Source organism: Dipodomys ordii, unplaced genomic scaffold (genome assembly GCF_000151885.1).
Source record: "Dipodomys ordii isolate 6190 unplaced genomic scaffold, Dord_2.0 Scaffold20, whole genome shotgun sequence".
NCBI classification, from domain to species: domain Eukaryota; kingdom Metazoa; phylum Chordata; class Mammalia; order Rodentia; family Heteromyidae; genus Dipodomys; species Dipodomys ordii.
In genome coordinates this window covers 6006867-6025025 of record NW_012267236.1, presented here as the reverse complement: position 1 = coordinate 6025025, position 18159 = coordinate 6006867, and the positions used below count along the sequence as shown (strand labels likewise).

At 42.7% G+C, this 18159-nt stretch overlaps 1 protein-coding gene across 1 annotated transcript in view; it reads right to left on the bottom strand.

The window, feature by feature from the left end:
- Alk (anaplastic lymphoma receptor tyrosine kinase) overlaps window positions 1–18159 on the bottom strand; it is a 716643-nt gene that overhangs the window by 331876 nt on the left and 366608 nt on the right. Inside the window, exon 4 of the mRNA XM_013013560.1 lies at window positions 6784–6985. Within this exon, the coding sequence (XP_012869014.1) occupies window positions 6784–6985 (202 nt within the window). The remainder of the gene's footprint in view (window positions 1–6783; window positions 6986–18159) is intronic.

Genomic DNA, 18159 nt, shown 5'->3' with positions numbered 1-18159 from the left:
CTCCAAGCTTTCTTCCTCACTTTTCTCCTTAATGTTTAGTTAAATGGTTATATAAAGCTACAAGCTTATGTGATCAACCACTTCAAGCTGAGTTGTTAGCCATGATTCTTAATTTTTGATGTACACCAGAATCCCTGCACAGCTTGCTAAAAATACTTATGCTTATGTTCAATCCCAAAATGAATAAAATCAGAATGACTTGGGATGAGACTCAGTCATGAATTCTGTAAACGGCGTGGTTCTGATGTGTGTGACTGGAGCTTGAGCTATCCCATGAGAATACCAACGGCCTACTTCCTTCAGAGAAGTCCGACATTTCTGAAGCAACTTTAATATTACTGCTCAACATGCTGAGAAATGTGCCAAATCCAAGGAGAATCAGTAGGACTGATACATTGGGGGTCCATCTTAAAAAAACACAGGTGGACATTCCAAGAATGAGGAGCATGAAACTCGTATCTTAGATCTCCCATAATCCTGGAGGAAGAGAAGCCCTGGGCCCCTTAATGTGACAATTACGATGATAGGAGCAACTATACTATCTGCTCCGCAAGGTCTCGAATTTAATCCTCACAAAGATCCCATGAGATTACATAATTGTTACCATTTTGCAAGTCAAGAAAGAGGAGGCTCACAGCAAGTCAGAGATTCACCCAAACCCAACTATATGTGAAATGTTGTCTCCAAGAAAACATAGAGCCTCAAGTGTCATGATCACCTGTCCAGGGGTAAAATCTGCCTGTGACAAGCCTGTACGTCAAGTTTAAGGCTTTTAAAAATTATCTTTAAAGCCTTTGAATGGCTCTCTCTTTTTAGTGTAAATCACCCAGACATTAAAGCCCTTATTGTATATTTATTAGTGTGTTATTCAGACCAAGGGGAGAGAAAGAGAGAGCAAGCAAGCAGCTGACACCACAAATGACTTTGAAAGTGAGAGAAAAAAAAACTGGGCCTGAAATTAAATCATTGTGACACTGCCACTCAAGGGCATCAGTTTCAATAAATGATCACCTTTTAAAAAAAAATTCCTGATCCCGTTTATCATGCAGGCGGAATTTGAGAAAAACTTTGGGCCAGATGCTGAATGCCACAAGCTCTGATTTCCCTGCACCTGGCCAGACTTGCCACATTGTCCTAGGAGGTCCAAAGTTAAAACCCCAGCCTAGCTTGGGAAAAGCAATCAGGGTTTTTTGTTTTTGTTTTTAACAAATGCCTTGTGGCGTTTTCTACTTGTGCCTAACCAGGAGACTATCATTCCTCACTCAGACTGCGAGACCAGTCCTGTCTACTTACAGGAAAAGCCAGCATTCTATGTGCTGGAGTGACAAGTTTCTATGGCTCAGACAGCAGAGAGGTGGAGGGAATGATTGCCTACTGCTCCCAGGCCAGAGTGGCATCTGAAGAAGAGGCCACTGGCCATGCAGGATGGACAGGGACACAGTGCACAGGTGAGATGCTGTGGGCACAAAGACTGTGGTGCTCATAATCACACTGTCAATCAGGAGGGATCAGGGCTGGGACTGGCCATCCTCAGGCCCACAAATCAATCTCTGAATTACATTACTTAGGGACACCCTCTATTAGCATTGTTACCAGTCTTAATAGTAAACTCTTATGTCAGAAATAACTGGTTTAACAAACAGTAACAGTTTGTAACCCAGACTGGACCAAGATTTTTCTCTGCTTGGAGCAGGTGCTTATAGATTCTCATCTAAGGGCAGTGAATCCGAGGATGTCCTGTTGTAGTTATTCAGACAGGAGACAAAAGAGAACATGGGAGGGTTCCTGAGTGCCGGCATGGAAGGAGATGAATGCAGACCAGGCTTGATTTGGTCACAGGAAATCAATGGGGGTGGTTTGGGACACTAAACTCAAACTTTATCTTTAGGGTCTAGAGCTAAGATCCTGCAGAAAGGCAAGGCTTTGCAAAAAGGAGAATCTCCCTTCTCTCCCAGGCTCTGAAATGAGCATGTTCACGCTGTGAAATGTCCCTGACAGCTTTGCTAGCCCGAGTACCACCAAATCCTTTAGATTTAAACCATCTTTTCAAGTATTAGTATTTCAAGTGATTGGCAACTTGTATCCCCTCCGGGCCCAATTCTTCCCTCCACACACTGTGCAGTTCTGGTCACACATAATAACGTCCCCAGATACCCAGGGCTGCAGAAGAAAACCGTGTGCTCTGGAGAGGCAGGATGACTTGAGCTGTATGTCTGGAATGAAGCCCTGGAGAGTCTCTCCTACAACTCAGAACCCCACCAGTCCTTAAGCTTGTGCCTTTAACTAGGAGGGCATTGGCTGCACATAGCCAATCGTTGCTACATCAATCTTTCTAGACACAGAGCACAGTGTATGGGTGGCACCAGGCAGGAGCAAAGCGAGGCTGCCTGTGCTGGTGCTGATGCCCAATGATATCAGCTCAGCATCTTAATATCGCTCTAAAACAGCTACTGCTATTTGACTTGTGTCTTCCTTAATAGACTGGATGTTCCTTGAAAGCCATCACCCTGTCTTCTTTGGCCATGTCATCTGTGGCACCTCTTAGAGGCCAGACACTCCATCCACAGTTGTGAAATGAATGTATAAGCAGGAAAGCAACTAGCATTTATTAAGTATCTAATACATTCAGGCACAATGCGAGCCATTTTCCTTATGCTATTTCACAACTCACCATATTAAATAGGTATCATCATATTTATTCCATTCATGGGGACTCTGGGAGCACTCACTGCTAGCTAAGATATCTTATGCCTATTTGATTCTGGAGCCAGCCAGGCCTGGGCTCTGCATTCTCTGATCCTTTGCTCTTGTGGTCATTTTGGCTAGAGAGATGGGCAGGCTGGGCATTCATCTGTCTGTCACCTGAGAGACCTCTGTGGAAGTCAGGCTGCTTGGCAGACATGACTGCTCACGCTGTGCAATTCATTAGACTTCACACACCCTGCCACGCCATGGGTGACAAGCAAGGGAGCAGCTGCCATGAGCCCCTACCTACCTTCTCCCTGCTTGAGAGGAGCGGCTGCTCCCAGAACCACCACCACATGCTCACGACTCAGGGGTTTCCAGGGATTCGGTGGCATTGACTTGTCATTCCTCATCCCACTCCTCTGAGTCAGGCTCTCCCCAGCCGACTTAATTATTATAACTTCCTCCCTGGTGACTGCAAACACCGGGTATTGTTTTCCAACTGCGGGTCCCTTAACCATCATCTCCTGATATGAGAGGAAGCCAGACCCATTTGTAAGCATCACGGTCAACATCATCAGGATGTCTCTGTGTCCCCCTTGCTGCTCTGAGCTGTCACTGAGCTCATCTCTGACGTTAAAGGGAGGGAGCATTCAGCAAGGGACACCACTAGATTCTGGAGATTGGTAGTGACCCCATAACCAGAAAGCAGATGAATCTCAGTCGCTTGTGATTGCAAACTCTGAGTAGAACAAAGCAAATTAGGATGTTAAATAACCCACCCTTACATTGGCAATGATGTCAGGATACCAGATCCTTCCATTCTCTATTATACCCTTGTTGAGGGCAGGGTGAACAGCCCTGTTCCTACTTTATAGTTGGGGAAACCGAGGTTTGAGAGGAAATGGGATTTAGCAGAAGCCACAGAGTTCACTCATAAAACATTCCTGGGAGAGAGACTGATCTTTTGTGTTCCTTGTGCCATTTTGGTCCTAACAAATTAGATGATTGGTCATTGAGCTGAAGACTGAATGGTGAGCTGGGATTTAAATTCAGAGCTTCTCATTCATAGCCCTTTGTTGTGAATTCCTCTGCTTGCCTGCTGTGGCCTAACTGAGCCCTCATAGCAAAGAATACAAATGTTCTGAAGTCTGATTGGCTAGGTTCAGGTTATCACCAACTTGTCTAGCTTGCGACCTTGGGGTAGGTTATTTGAACTCATTGAGGTTTTTTGTTTTTTTTTTTAACCTGAAAAACGAGATAATAACCTAGTGCATTATGCTGTTATGAGTGGTAAATGATTAAAAAATGCATTTAAGGTTCACAGCAACAACAACCTAGCATATTTAGGAAGTGCTCAAGTAAATGCTAGCAATAGCTATTATTGCTCAAGGTCAGAGACAGGGCCTTATATATCTTTGTAATTGAGGACCTATTACAGCAATTAACACCTACTCTTGAATATAGGACTCTAGACACCTACCAAATGTGAAAATTGTAATGTGACATGTGGCAAGCCCTGTCCCCACCTGGGCTCAGCTAGTTTATCTTTAAATTGAGGAGGATGAGCCCAGTAGATCTCATAGTTTCTCCCAACTCTAAAATAGCCCATTTAACACAGTGGTTCTCCATATAGGGTATTTTGCCCCTTAAGTGACATATGGAAAACTATGGAAATGCTTCTGATGGCCAGATGGGGGGAGGCAGGGGAGGTGCTACTGACATCTACTGAGTAGAGGCCGGAGATGTCATAAAAATGCATAGCACTGTGCCCAACCCCTCCCCAACCACCCCTGCCAAAGAATTGTTCTGCCTCAAGTGTCAGGTTGATACTCTGATCCTACTACAAAAATCCACATCTCTGAGTTGCTGGGCAAGGATGATATGTCTTGTAGCTTGCTAAGACACACAGGAGACCAGGGTTCCTCTACTGGGTTCCTTTACAGCTGCCACCTTCTGCCTTTACCCCATTGATTAAGTTAGAAGTGGGAAATCTGTGCAGGCATCTTTAAATTTACTTCAGGATGGTTCCAGCTCACTGCTAAACTCCAAGATGGCTCTTCCAGAGTGAGGGAAAAACTCCATACCTGAGATTCCCAGAGCCTGGGCCTGAGACCAAATCTTTGAAGATATAGGGGCAGCCCTAAGTCACATGAGTTGTCCCAGAACAATTCTTCTCCATCCTACCTTCCTCAATTCACATCCTTGAGAGGGCAGTCCAGCCCTTCTGGTGAGCTGCTTTAAGAAGAAGACACTTTGGACAGTGTGTGTGGAGGGAGGAGAGGTGGAACTTGAGCCTCGTGGCCATTACAGCCTCTAGGTGAGGGGTCCCCCATCCTAGCCACTGAAGGCACTAGCATCGCATAGCTCCAGGATTATTTGTCCCTAAGCAACAAAGAACCTCCATCATCTCTCTCTTGCCAGGTATTTACATCTTCCCTTTTTCTCTTTTCATCCCTCCCTCTACTCCCTTTACTCTTGAATTCCTGCTTCTCAGCAAGCTCTTGCTTTCCTGGAAAAGAACACAAGCAAGGAGAGGGGAGATCTGGAATCTGGTTTGGGTCATGCCACTTTCTATTTCCTTTTTCTGCCTTAGTTTTCTTGTCTGTTGAATGGAACTTCACAAGAATAGAAACATGAGGAAGCCCTTGGCACATCCCTGACTGTCAACTTCATGACCGCAACGCAGGTGCACAGGCACCTGCTGACCTCCCTCTGGCACCCTCCTTCTGGGTATTCTCAGCCCACTTTTCAGACAAGCTCTAACTCAACCCCTGTGACATAAGCGAGTGCCCACTTCACCCAACTAATGCCATCATGGACTCATCCATTGCCTAAAGATTCAGTAGTTCCAAGCTCCCTGGTCTTTGCCAAGCTGGATGGAGAGGGAATTTGGAGATCATAAATCAAAATAAACAGCACATGCCTAAGGATGACAACATGGCCAAGGCCACCACCACTCTGCCCACAGAGGAGTAGCCATACTTCTTATGTTTTATAATGGAAAGGGAAGGAAAAAGGAAGAAGGACTGGGACCAGAGGATAGACATCCGACACTGGCGATTGCTGGAGAATGTAGTGAGAGCCACGTCATGTCTTGGACCTTCCCCACCAGCCCAAAGAGGCATTTCAGCATGTAGAAGGTGGCTATGAGTTTAGGTATTGGGACAGCATCCTTCCTGGTACCAAGATGTCATCCTGCTGGGATTGAAGCAGTTTATGGTCTTAAGAAGTGGCAGGATTCCTCAGAAGAGGTATTTTCTCAGAAGGAAGTAAAGGTAAAGCATCGATCCAAACCCTGAGGTCTTCCTCCTGTCAATGTGTCACAAAGAAAGATTCCCTCCTTCTTAACTAAAGAGTAATCAAACCTAAGATCTCCTTCAAGTTGGGGCCTCAGGATGGTGTTTGTATTATGAAATGAGGTTTAGTGAAGGCAGGCAGAGAGGTCCCAGTTCAAGTTTGCTTAACAATGTCACCCCTTTGTGGAGGCTTAATGGGTAGCTGAGCACTCAAGTGACATTTACAGAGAGCTTCGCAGATTCACTGTTGTAGGCACTCAGCATGACTTCCATGGTGGGCGTGTCTCAGAGGATCTGGAACCAGAGCCCATTCTAGTCTCCACGGAGTTAACACTGGTGTGTATCTATCACTACTTCTGCTCTGGGGGCCCACGCTCCCTCAGGACCTGTGTGGGTGATCCACCAAGTTTTATCCTTTTCCTTTCTGTCTTAAGTTCTTCTGGTAAAACCCTCATTTCCAGCATATTAAATTATTTTAATTTCAGCTGTTTAACATTGCCTTTAGCAGTTTTCTTCTTGGCTCCATCTGGACTTTTGGAAATGAATAAGCCTTAATATTCACACACTAAGTGTCCACTCTGACAGCTGGTCCACTGGCCTTCTGGAAGGACCTCCAGCCAGGGTGGTCAGGGGAATGCCTGAGTCATTCCTCGGGGAATACTAACCTTCACAGTTCAAACTGGAACTATTCATGAAAGGACAATTATGAGTTTTAAATAGATGTCACAGAAATGGCTTTAAAAAAAAACAAACCAAAAGCCAAATAACAAAATCGAGTTGGCTATGAGATAGGACTTACCCATGCTTCCCCGGACTGGGCTCCAGGAGAATCTCCCTTCCAGCCTCGTTATGAGGCAGTAGCTGAGCGACGTACCTCCCAGAAGGCTGCAGGTGCCTGTGTACAGAGACAGCCAGTGTGCAGCGCTCACTGCTACTCCTCATCCAGGGACTCAGGATGGTGTGCTTGGAGTCAGCTGAGGTGTTGAGGAGGAGGAAGGAGCCTGGAAAGAGGCAGAGAAAGCAAATCTACAGATGTATCCAGGAAGGACAATGAACAGCATCTTTGCTTTTGTGGCAGGACTTAGAAACCAAGAGCATTCAAATCGGAGAGGCTGAGGCCTTTCTTATATTCTGTGTGTGTGTGTGTGTGTGTGTTTGTGTGTGTGTGTGTTGGTACTGGAGATTAAAATTAGGGCTTAGGCATTGTCCATGAGCTTGTTCACTCAAGACTGGTGCTCTACTATTTGAACCACAGCTCCACTTCCAGCTTTATGGTATCTTAAGTGGAGAATAAGTCTCATGGTATTTATTTTGTTGAACAATGATCTTGCTTTTCTAAGGAATTATACTGTTTGAATTCTCCCCTGGTGCTACTGTATTTCAGTGAATACATTTGTATACACTTGCATACCACCCAAAATATTTACTTATATATTTATAAACCAAGACTGGGGCTTCCAGGTATGAGAGAAAACATGTGGGGGAGAAGTACAGTCAACATTCAGTGTATATATTCCAAAATTGAGAAAAGTGAGGGAAAAGGTCAGTTGGGAGGGATGTGTGAGAATGCTAAAAGACGTGACATCCATCAAAAGGCTACATTGTACTTATAAACTGCCTTGTTGAAAGGCAAAAATAAATAAATGAATAAAATAAAAAGGGGGAGAGTTTCATGGACTTTTCTGTATGGGCTGGCTTTAACCACTGATCCTTGGATCTCAACCTCCTGAATAGCTAGGATTATGATCATGACCTACAGATTCTCTGTTGGCTTCTTTCTTATAGTCTTTACTCTTCCCCGGGACCTCTCCTCTCTAAGCATTTATTTGCAAATAATACAGCATGACCCAGGTGGATGGCAATTGGGAACAGAACTCTAACCTTAGCTAACAGGCTCTAACAGCCTCTAACCTTAGCTCCTTTATTACTTGATCTATGTCCTTGGGCTTCAGGTTTATTATCTGTGGACCTGGAGGGAAAACATCTATTTCAAAGAAGTCCTATTCGTTCGCTTCTTAGCTGAATGATCCTGGGCCAAGCATTGACTTTCTTAAATTTAAGTGTCCTTGTTTGTAAAATGGGGGTGAGAAGGGTTAGGTGAACTCAATGATCTCTTCTGATCCATTTCAGCTCTTGAGCGGAGGAATCATGTGAATTTGCAACTTGTCTCCACAAAGAAAGCCCCACAAATCCACCCCCCTCCTCCTCCCCTCTCCCTACTGGTGCCAGACAAGCTATCGGTGATTCCAGTAGCCCAGGCCAAATGACCTACAAGAAACTTACATTCACGGAGATTACTGTCATCATAAAAGCAAAGCACTATTTTATTGTTCTAAGCATTTCCTCTGATGCTTTAATTTCACCTGTCACAATTCTGCATTGACCTACGTGCTGCTCATTTTGCAGAAGAAAACCTGTTTCCCGGCGGTTGGTCATTGACTTCCCCAGTGGGAACCAACCTTCCATAAGTGCTTGGCCTTCTGAAACAACTGCCAACACTTTCAGGGTTTTCTTCTGCACTAACCAAATTTACCAAATAAGCCAGTGAACTAGCAGCCCATGGTCAAGAATGATGAAAGAAATCTTCCTACCAGAAGATTTCTCAAGAAGAAGATACTGTGCCAGGAACTTAAGAGTCTTACAGCATTCTGAAAGGTGGTAAACAGGACTTCTGGTTCAGGTCAGAAGATGGGCACCGACTTTCTGAGCAGTGTCAGGGACATGTGGGCACTAGGGCCTGGACCCTCTGTATCTTTGGGGCTGTTTCAGCATGACATGCATGCTTGATATGATTCTATTATATGCCAAGGTGTCAAGTGAAGGATGGCTGGGTTTCTGATTCTAGGTTAGTTTGTATCTGTCTGGAGCAGATAGAGCCTCTGGAAATATCTCTGGTAGCATGATCTTGCTCTACCTCACATCCAAGCTGATCCCGTGTTGTGTGTGATAATTTACAAATAAGGAAGTAACAACTGTGTCCTCATCTATGAGCGAATTCCCTGATGTTTTTCAAGCCAGTACAAAATTGGATGGAAATCAAGTAGGTTTTGAGCTATGGGAGGAAAGAATGTGGGCAAAGTAATGGCAGTATATGCCCTCTTAGGAAGATTGCAGGTATGTGTTTGATTGCACCCACAGGAACCTCAAAAATGAAGCTAAGGGTGCCGGGTGCTGGGATCAGAGCCCTTTCTGCCTCAGTGCTCTTCATTCTGGGTGTGGGATCACATGTAAATGCAAAGTTTCCATAATTCAGTTATGCAGCACCTCAATAATGGGACTCTTTTTTTTATTTGTTGGTCATCGGGTTTGAACTCTGGGTTTGAACGCTGTCCCTCAGCTCTTCAGCTCAAGGCTAGCACTCTACCACTTGAACTACAGCGCCACTTCTGGCTTTTTTCTTTTTGCTTATGTGGTGCTGAGGAATCAAACCCAGGGCCTCATGCATGCAAGGCAAGCGCTCTACCACTGAGCCACCTTCCCAGCCCCTATTTCTCCGATTCTAATGTGAGATGATGGTTATATGAATTTTATTTTGTGCAACTGGACTATCTATAAGAGGCTGAACTTAAATTACTTTCACTCTCAATGAAACTGTAGAGTTGAGAGCTATCTTTTCATCTACAGTGTTTCCTATGTTTCCCCCTCCCCCAAATTAGGGAGAAAATACATGTCATCAGCTCCTTGGGAAATTGTCAGTATAAATCTTTTAAAGTCAGGGAGGATTTATCACTCTTCTCCCTCTTTTCTGTTTCCTGTTTATTTTGCTCAGAACAGCCTGGGGCTAGTGAAGGCTCCTGGGGTCCTTTCTAATTAAGCAGGTGGATCTGGTGGCTCACAGGCCTTCACCTAGTGTGGCCCAGGGGGAGTGGAGAAGCAGATCAAAGAGCTCTGGCCACATAGCAGTGGCATCAAGCCACCCTCCGTATTGCATGGTTAAATATGATTTTTACCTCAGGTCACCAATACTGGGCTGTGCTGATTTGTTTCAACCATCAGAACACAAACTACAGACCAGAAGCCAAGGGTCATGAATTTGGAGGTAAGATAGACTCTTTCATATCCGGGCTCTCTGTCCTGTTATAGACTTTAGACAAATTATTTAAACTCTCTAAATCCTCGATTGTACAAATCTGAGTATATAGTAGCTTATGTGGTTGCTTTTAAGGTTAAGTTAAAGAATGCACACTGAGTAGTCTGGATAGTGCATGGCCTGTAGTAGACCTACGACAAATGTCTGTATCCTGCTTGGAGGGCCATCTTTGTCTGGAACGCCTTTGATCGAGGACTAAGCTTCGAGTCAGAAGGATGGAATTTTAGCCCCAGCTCTGCCATTAGCAAGCTTCCTTTGTTGATACAATAAAAGGTTGGCTAGAGTCTCTCTAAGGACTCTGCAAGCTCCAAGCTGTCAGTAATTCTATCTGCCTGACTAGAATATTATTAATCTAAAAGAACCCGAGTCAAGTCTCTAAGCCCCCAAGTTCTAAACACTTCTCCTAATTCACCTCCCTGAAGATTCTACACCAACAGTGTCAATCAATTGGCCAAATATATCTTGAACTGCTTTGCAGAAAGTACACTGAGATTCTCTGCCCTCCACCCCCTTCACAGTTTACACAAACACATCCAAGGAAAGGCTCCTTTCCCAGCACCATGTTTTCCCTGAAGTGTTTTTGATACAAGGCAGGTACCACCTCTAACACATTTAACACAGTGTTTGCTATGGGATAGATACTCAGAATCTTAAGGATCTAAGTTACACATACACACGCACACACACACAACTTAGTAATATATATTATACAAATACTATAGATATAATATATATAGTAATACACACACAGACACAGACACAGATACACACACACACACACACACACACACACACACACACACACACACACACAGAGCCAGGAACGAAACAGTACATAACAGCTTCTAGGAATTTTTAGAAAATTGTTTCCAAATTCTTCCTCTCACCAAGTTCTATATACTGGAATAAGTTTTTTTTTCTTTTTTTCCTTATCTCTTTAGGTAGCTAAGTTCACAATAAATATGATCCTATATAGGATTATTAGGGGTACAACTATAGACTCTTTATATTGATAATTAGAAAAAATGACAGAACCTCTTGTCATTTTGATCTTCGGGTCTTCTTGATACATATTTATGTGCTCACTCTCTTATTCATCAGTACTGGGGATTGAACCCAGGATTTGAACATGCTACCCCAGAGCTTCACCACTGATTTCAAAATCATTTTTCACTTTTTATTGCTTCCCTTTTGAACTTCACAAAAAAACACTTCCTGCTAATTCCCTGCAGTCTTCCTTGCAAGGTGGAGCTTAGGCTTCCTGTCCTCTGCCATATCCAATCCCACAAGTCAGCTGTAATTTTTTTCTCTACCATGTCAGGCCTGTGTAAGAATGACTAAGGCTTTTGTGTTCTCTTAACAGGTTAATGCTAAACACTGAAAATCAATACACCGACCTTTTATACTGATGACTGTATATTTTTTTCCATTGCAGTGGAAAAAATGTATTTTTAGACCTTTGAGATACAGTAATATATTCCACTCCAAGGAAAATGTTCTCATTGTCAGTAAGATCAGATACATTCTCAAATACTACCTGCCCCCTTTCTCTCTTTGTCTGTGTCTCTGTCTCTCTCTGTCTCTCTTTCTCTCTCTCTTTTTTGTGTGTTACTTGTCAAAGCTGGCACATTTTAATCTGCCTCCTATTAGATTTCTTTGTACATTACTTTTCAGTAATTTAATTTATTTTTCATTCACTTATTTTATGTCTGCCTTCTTCACCACATCCTTGAAAAACCTTTTATTTCTTCTTGAAGACACTAAATTTACTCTTTTAATTTGTACCAATTGCTTTCTGAGCCTTCAGTGCAGCTATTATTCTGAAATTTATTTTCACGAGGACTTTGATCATATTCTCGCCATCCTTACAAAACTTCCAGTGGATCTTTGAATGTCTGACATGCTTTTATGTCATTTTCCATCTGGTTGGTAATTCTTATGGCTATAGTTTCTTCTTTAGAAATATTATCTTAGTAATGTGAAGGTCTAGGGTTGGTGCTTTCTAGAATCACTGTTATAGAAGAGAAGTATAATGCTGGTTTTATTTGTGTTTTCTCTGCAGTTGATCTCTCTCTCCAGAAGCTTTTAGACACTTACTCAACCCTACAAGTCTGAAACTTCAATACAATGTGTCTAAATATGTAAAAATTCATATAGGGCATTTAAAAGACTTTAATCAGAAAATATGTTTTAATCAGAAACCCTGTCTCTTTCATCTCTAGGTGTTGTTTGCTAATAATCTAAGTCCCCATATTCTCAGTCTCAAATCTTTTGGAAGCAATTTATCTTTCTCGTTAGCTTCTATTACCTTATTAATCGTTATTTTCTCCATTAACCTTTCTGCTAGATTCTTCATACATCAGGTAACCTTTGATCAGTTCCTTTTATGCAAACAGGAGGGATGAGGAAGGCTGGGAAGAACTTTCTGCCCATAGGTGTTTTTGGTTCTTAATGGCCAAATGTGCCTGATGGTGAGAGGCGGGGAAGACCAGTTTTCAAATGTCCACATCACCACCACCATCAAAGTTGTGTCGTCTTGAGCACAAACACATAATCCTTTCCTTTCCTTTTCCCAGTGGCTAAGCATTGTGTTATTGCTAGGGAAATATGGTATTGCTAAGGAAGTAGACACCATCTGGATTAACCGCACAGAAATTCTCATTCTTCTTCCTTGCCCTCACCCGTCCTTCCAGACTATGATTCCCAGGTGCTCTCAAGCCACTGAGCCTTCCCTTCTTCTCCCAACACCTCTGCACGGCTCATTCTACATTATCTCCTCCATCCACAGCCACTACCTCTCTTCCTGTTCTGTTTGCTCTCCAGAATTTATTCCTCCACTGAATTCTTTAATGTAACTTCAGAAGGATCTCAGGAAAGGAGACACATGTGTGCTCATTCTGCCATTTTCTGAACAAGAAGCCTTCTCAATCATATCCTTTGATGGGGAACATGAATAAACAATTGCATGCAAGGATGGATTTTCATCCTAATCAATCAAACATGATCTGGGAATCATTGGCTGATTGTCCATAGTGCATTAAACTATTAAATCATTATGATAGGCAATTACTCATTGAGTTGATCATGATGCTCTGCTCATGTTAGATAGGAACTAAGGAACTGCAGAAGTTTAGGGGTTAGAATATGGACAGAGAAGCACAGTGTGGTATACACAGGCCTCATGTTGGTGTGTGTCCCAGGGTGCAGCGTTGGAGAACAGTGTTGGTGGATGAACTCTGGGCTCTGTTCAGCTCCCAAGGAATCTTCCAAAAATTCCAACTCCTTAAGATGCTGGTAGGGACTATGGGAAAGCTCTATGTTGAAGGGAGTTTGAAAGTTAGGTCAGGATGGCTTGTAATCCTAGTTACTCAAGAAGCTGAGATCTAAGGATTGTGGTTCAAATACACCCTGGGCAGAAAGTCTGTGAGATTCTTATCTCCAATTAGCCAGCACAAAGCTTAAATGGAGTTGCAACTCAAATGGTAGTATAACAGATTGAGCAAAAAAAGCTGAGGGACAGTGCCCAGGCCCTGAGTTCAAGCTCCAGTGTAGACACAAATACAAAAAGAAAAAAGAAAATAAAAATAAAAGGAGCTTGAGGATTGCTGGGCTCAATCAAAATGAATAGGATCTTTTGCCAAAAGACTTGTCAGAATCATCCTATATAGTGGACCATGGAATGTGTGTGATCTATGTCCATTGTATGCAATGTGCCACAAAAGTATTTTCATTTCAGAAACTACTTATAGAATATAAAAGAGGAAAAAGAATTGTGGGAAAAAGATGTTAAAGCAGAGGGATTAGTATGTCTGTGTTCACATCTATAGGTCTATACTTGTGCCTGTAACACATATCTTTGTGCCTGTCTGTGTCAATTTTTACAAGGCTCATTGTCTGACTTTCAAAATCAGACCCACGTTCCTTCAGCAGAAGCACACATTGGGGAAAGGCTCCTCTGAGTCATTGCACTCTCTCTCTTTCCCTTTCAATTCTATGTCTGACTTTGAGAGAACCATAAATAAAAATAAATATGAGAGCTGCATATAGCTTTTGTTTTCTGTGCTTATCCTGGGGCTTGAACTCAAGGCCCTACACTTAAAACTATTGCTCTGAAGCCACAGCTCCACTTCTGGCTTTTTTGGTGTTACACTGGAGATACGAGTCACACTAGGCTGGCTCCAAACCATGATCCTCAGATCTCAGTCTCTTGTGTAGCTAGAATTACAGGTGTGAGCCACCAGCACCCAGTTAATATCTTGTTTTACTGGGGAAGAAAACCACAAGTAAAGAAGTTCAGGATGTTTCCAGGGTCATACTGCATGGTACTAGTAAGATCTGGGGTTTGGAACAAGGATTTTGGTTTCTCTGTGTGTATAATATCCAGTGTCAGCCTCTCCATGACAGAAATATACAACTTGGAACTCGACCTGACAGTCTCCTTCACAGACCAAGGCCTGGGCAGCTAGGACCCAGACCAGTTGATCCTTTCAAAACCACTCTTGGGGGTTTCCGAGGGCTCTATCTACCATGGCAGGGCAGTGTTTGAGGGTCTCTTCTGTTGATGTGATTCTATAGCAGAAGCACTGAATGTAGTGTGTTAGATGTTTCTTTTCCAAATTCAAATACTGCTACTCAATATTTAAACTGTTAGCACAGAAATGTGGAATTGAAGAGGGAGAAGGTAGGGTCATCCTCATGTTTTGCTGTTAAGCAGGATGACCATAATACAAAATGTCACTGATCTCAAGGCTCCTGGAAACCTGTTGGCCCAAACTTCCACCTTGCAGATGAAAACAGCCTAGTGGCGATGAAGGGCCAGGCTTGACTCCTTAACTGGGCAGCCAGGGCTGTGTCAGGACCTGGTCCCAGTGCATTGTCCTTGGCTTACTCTGTCTCCATGTGAAATATTGAAATCAGCTCTGCTGCCCTCCACCACTGGGAACTCAATGAATTGCTTTTCTGTGACTTCATTTCCAAGCACTTTGAAGAGAAATGCTATCAGAGTTTGAGATCACATGATGAGAAAATCCAAGTATGTTTATTAAGGAAGGGAACAGAAATAAATGGAGTTGAGCTTTCTGCATAGGATTATTCATCTTAACACAGTGAGTTCTGTTGCAGCCTAGAAATATTGACTCATTGGCACTCTGAGTGGACTTTGGTAAACTAAATATGCAAAACAACCCCTCATGTCTAAGAGAACGGAGGCAAAAGTTTGCTAGAAATGATTAGATATATCTACGTTTGTGTTAATGGTAATGTGTGTAATTTGGATGTGTGTATACACACATACACACATATATGTTAATATACACACATAAAATACATATGCCCATATACATGCATGTAAATATATATACATAAGCATATGGGAAGATAATCAATGTATACATATGTGTGGATGTGGTGGTGGTGGTCTGAGATAGAACCTTGCTACATAAGCCTGTTTGGCCTCACACTTGCAATCCTGCCTCACCTCCTGTGGGCTGGGATTACAGGCAGGCACCATGATACCCGGCTGTGAGTACATGTTCCATGTCTCTCCCCTTTGAGATCTTTGCTCCTGTTAAATGGAATGAACCGATTTTAGGGGAGGTAGATAGGTGATTTTTGTTTATAACAGCACAAATTTTCATCTAGAAACAAAAAAAAGGAAAGCCAGTATAGTCTACGCACTGAATGTGTGTCCTGGGGATGTCAGCGAAAAGATAATAAAAAGCCAAGCACAGAAATAGAAGGAAACAGAAGCTAAAGTGCTGAGAAACCTTTTTCTCCCTAAGAGCTCATTTTGGTAATCCTCAAGGAAAATAGGAAAGCACTTGATCTGACAAGAGGAAGAAAGGGAAAGCAAATGAAAATGAAACAATTGATTTAACTCAATGAGAAGCAGGAGGAAGGAGAGATAAAAGTCTCTGCTGCTCAGGGAGGGGCAGGAAGGGGGGACTCCAGGGATGGGGAGTGTTTGTGCATCCCACTCCCCCCAGAGAGAAGGAAGCACAGCACTGCCCTTCCCCACTTTGGCTCTCTGTTAGGAACCAGAACCTTCCATTTCTGCTTTGCATCTCCAGATGTCAGAGTTCTTAAACCTTCTAGGTTACTCGTTAAAATTTTGCAAAGAAGGGGCAGGTTTTTGTCGCTTTTGAACATCACGTTGATTTCTTTCTCTTAATTAAAAACTTTTAAAAGCACTTTCTCCCACCCATTTCCTTGCAGGATACTCATAGGATCCTAGGTTTAAAACCACACATTCTGACATTCCATGTACTATGGCTTTCTACCGTCCTGCTGCCGAAGGAGCGCGAGCAAAGAGCAACCACGTCAGACCAAGCCACAAAGCTAGAGAAGGCTGGGGGCACGTCACCTTGTGTCCTGTGCGTGTCCTCCAGACCAGCCTACCCCTTCCTCTTCATTGTTAGAAGAGGAAGTACACAGCATGGAAATGAGGCCTTCTTGCTGGAGCAGTGGGTAGGCGGTGTGCTCAAAGGTTCTCGAATGATCTGGGTTTTGTCCATCGTCTAGCACACACCCTTCCCTCGTATATAATGTGAAAACAGCGGCTGCTGTGTATTTAACACAGTTTAGTGCACCACCCTCCTGTGGGTTAGAACTCAAAATCCTTACCAGAGTCTACAAGAAAGGCCAGATCAATTTTACAGTCTCCAAAACTGCCCAGTGGCAGATTTCATAGTTTGACTTACTCAGCTCCTATACCAACTTCCGTATTTTTTTCCTCCCTCTTTTACTAAGGCTGGAAGTTAAAAGACTGAAATATGGTAGATTCAAGGGAGAACTCAAATGGTGTAATTCCTTAGGAAAGCTAACTTGCAGTCCAACCAAATAAACACCAGGTACTTGAAAGGGGGATCAAAAGGAGAGAGTAGACAATTCAAGATGGGAAGTGGGGAGAATGGAGTCATAGAATTCAATGCATAACCTACAAAATTAGGACAACTGAGGGAAAGGCTAGGATGGGAGGGATGAGGGGGAATGTGGAAAGGGATGACATGGATCAAGAGGCATTGTATTCATCAACTGCTTTGTTGAATGTCAACTCCTTTGTACAACTACTTAAAGATAATAAAATTATATTAAAATAAAGTATTGATTTAACCAGTCTTTCTTGAAGGGAGAATTGAATGTGGACCCATTTCTGTCCAATAAAATATAAGCAGAATTGTGCTTAGATTGTTACTATTATAACAATTAGGTGGTTATTCCACAAATAAAAATATAGGATGCATGTTCAAGGTGATTTCAGGTAAGCTACAAACAACTGTTTTAGTATAATTCTATATCAAATATTTCAGGGGGCAAGCTTATACTAACAATATACTAACTTACCTGAGATTCACACTTAACTGGACATCATGTTTTTTTTCCTAGTAACCTAATGTGCTAGATATTTGGCAATGGGGAAAGAATTTTTGCTTTATACTTCTTTTTCTTTTTATTTATTTTTTCATTCCTGGAATACTAACCTATGTGATGTGGCTACTATCTTGTGAATCAGCCCAACAACAAATCCTCAAAGAAACAACTGCCCAATAAAGAAGTGGGCTAAAGACTTGAAGAGAAACTTCTCTGAAGAGGAAAGAAGGATGGCCAATAGACACATGAAGAAATGCTCAACCTCCCTACCCATAAAAGAAATGCAAATCAAAACAACATTGAGATACCACCTCACCCCAGTTAGAATGGCTAGAATCAAGAACTCTAACAACAACAGATGCTGGAGGGGATGTGGACAGAAGGGATCCTTACTGCATTGTTGGTAGGACTGTAAGCTTGTTCAACCACTTTGGAAAGCAGTATGGAGGTTCCTCAAAAGACTCCACATAGAACTCCCCTATGACCCAGCAATGCCACTTTTGGGCATTTACCCAAATGTTCACAAACAAGACCACACTAAAGCTACCAGCACAACTATGTTTACTGCAGCAGTCTTTACTATAGCTAAGATATGGAACCAACCCAGATGCCCCTCAGTAGATGAATGGATCAAGAAAATGTGGTATATATACACAATGGAATTCTATGTCTCCATCAGAAAGAATGACATTGCCCCATTTGTTAGGAAATGGAAAG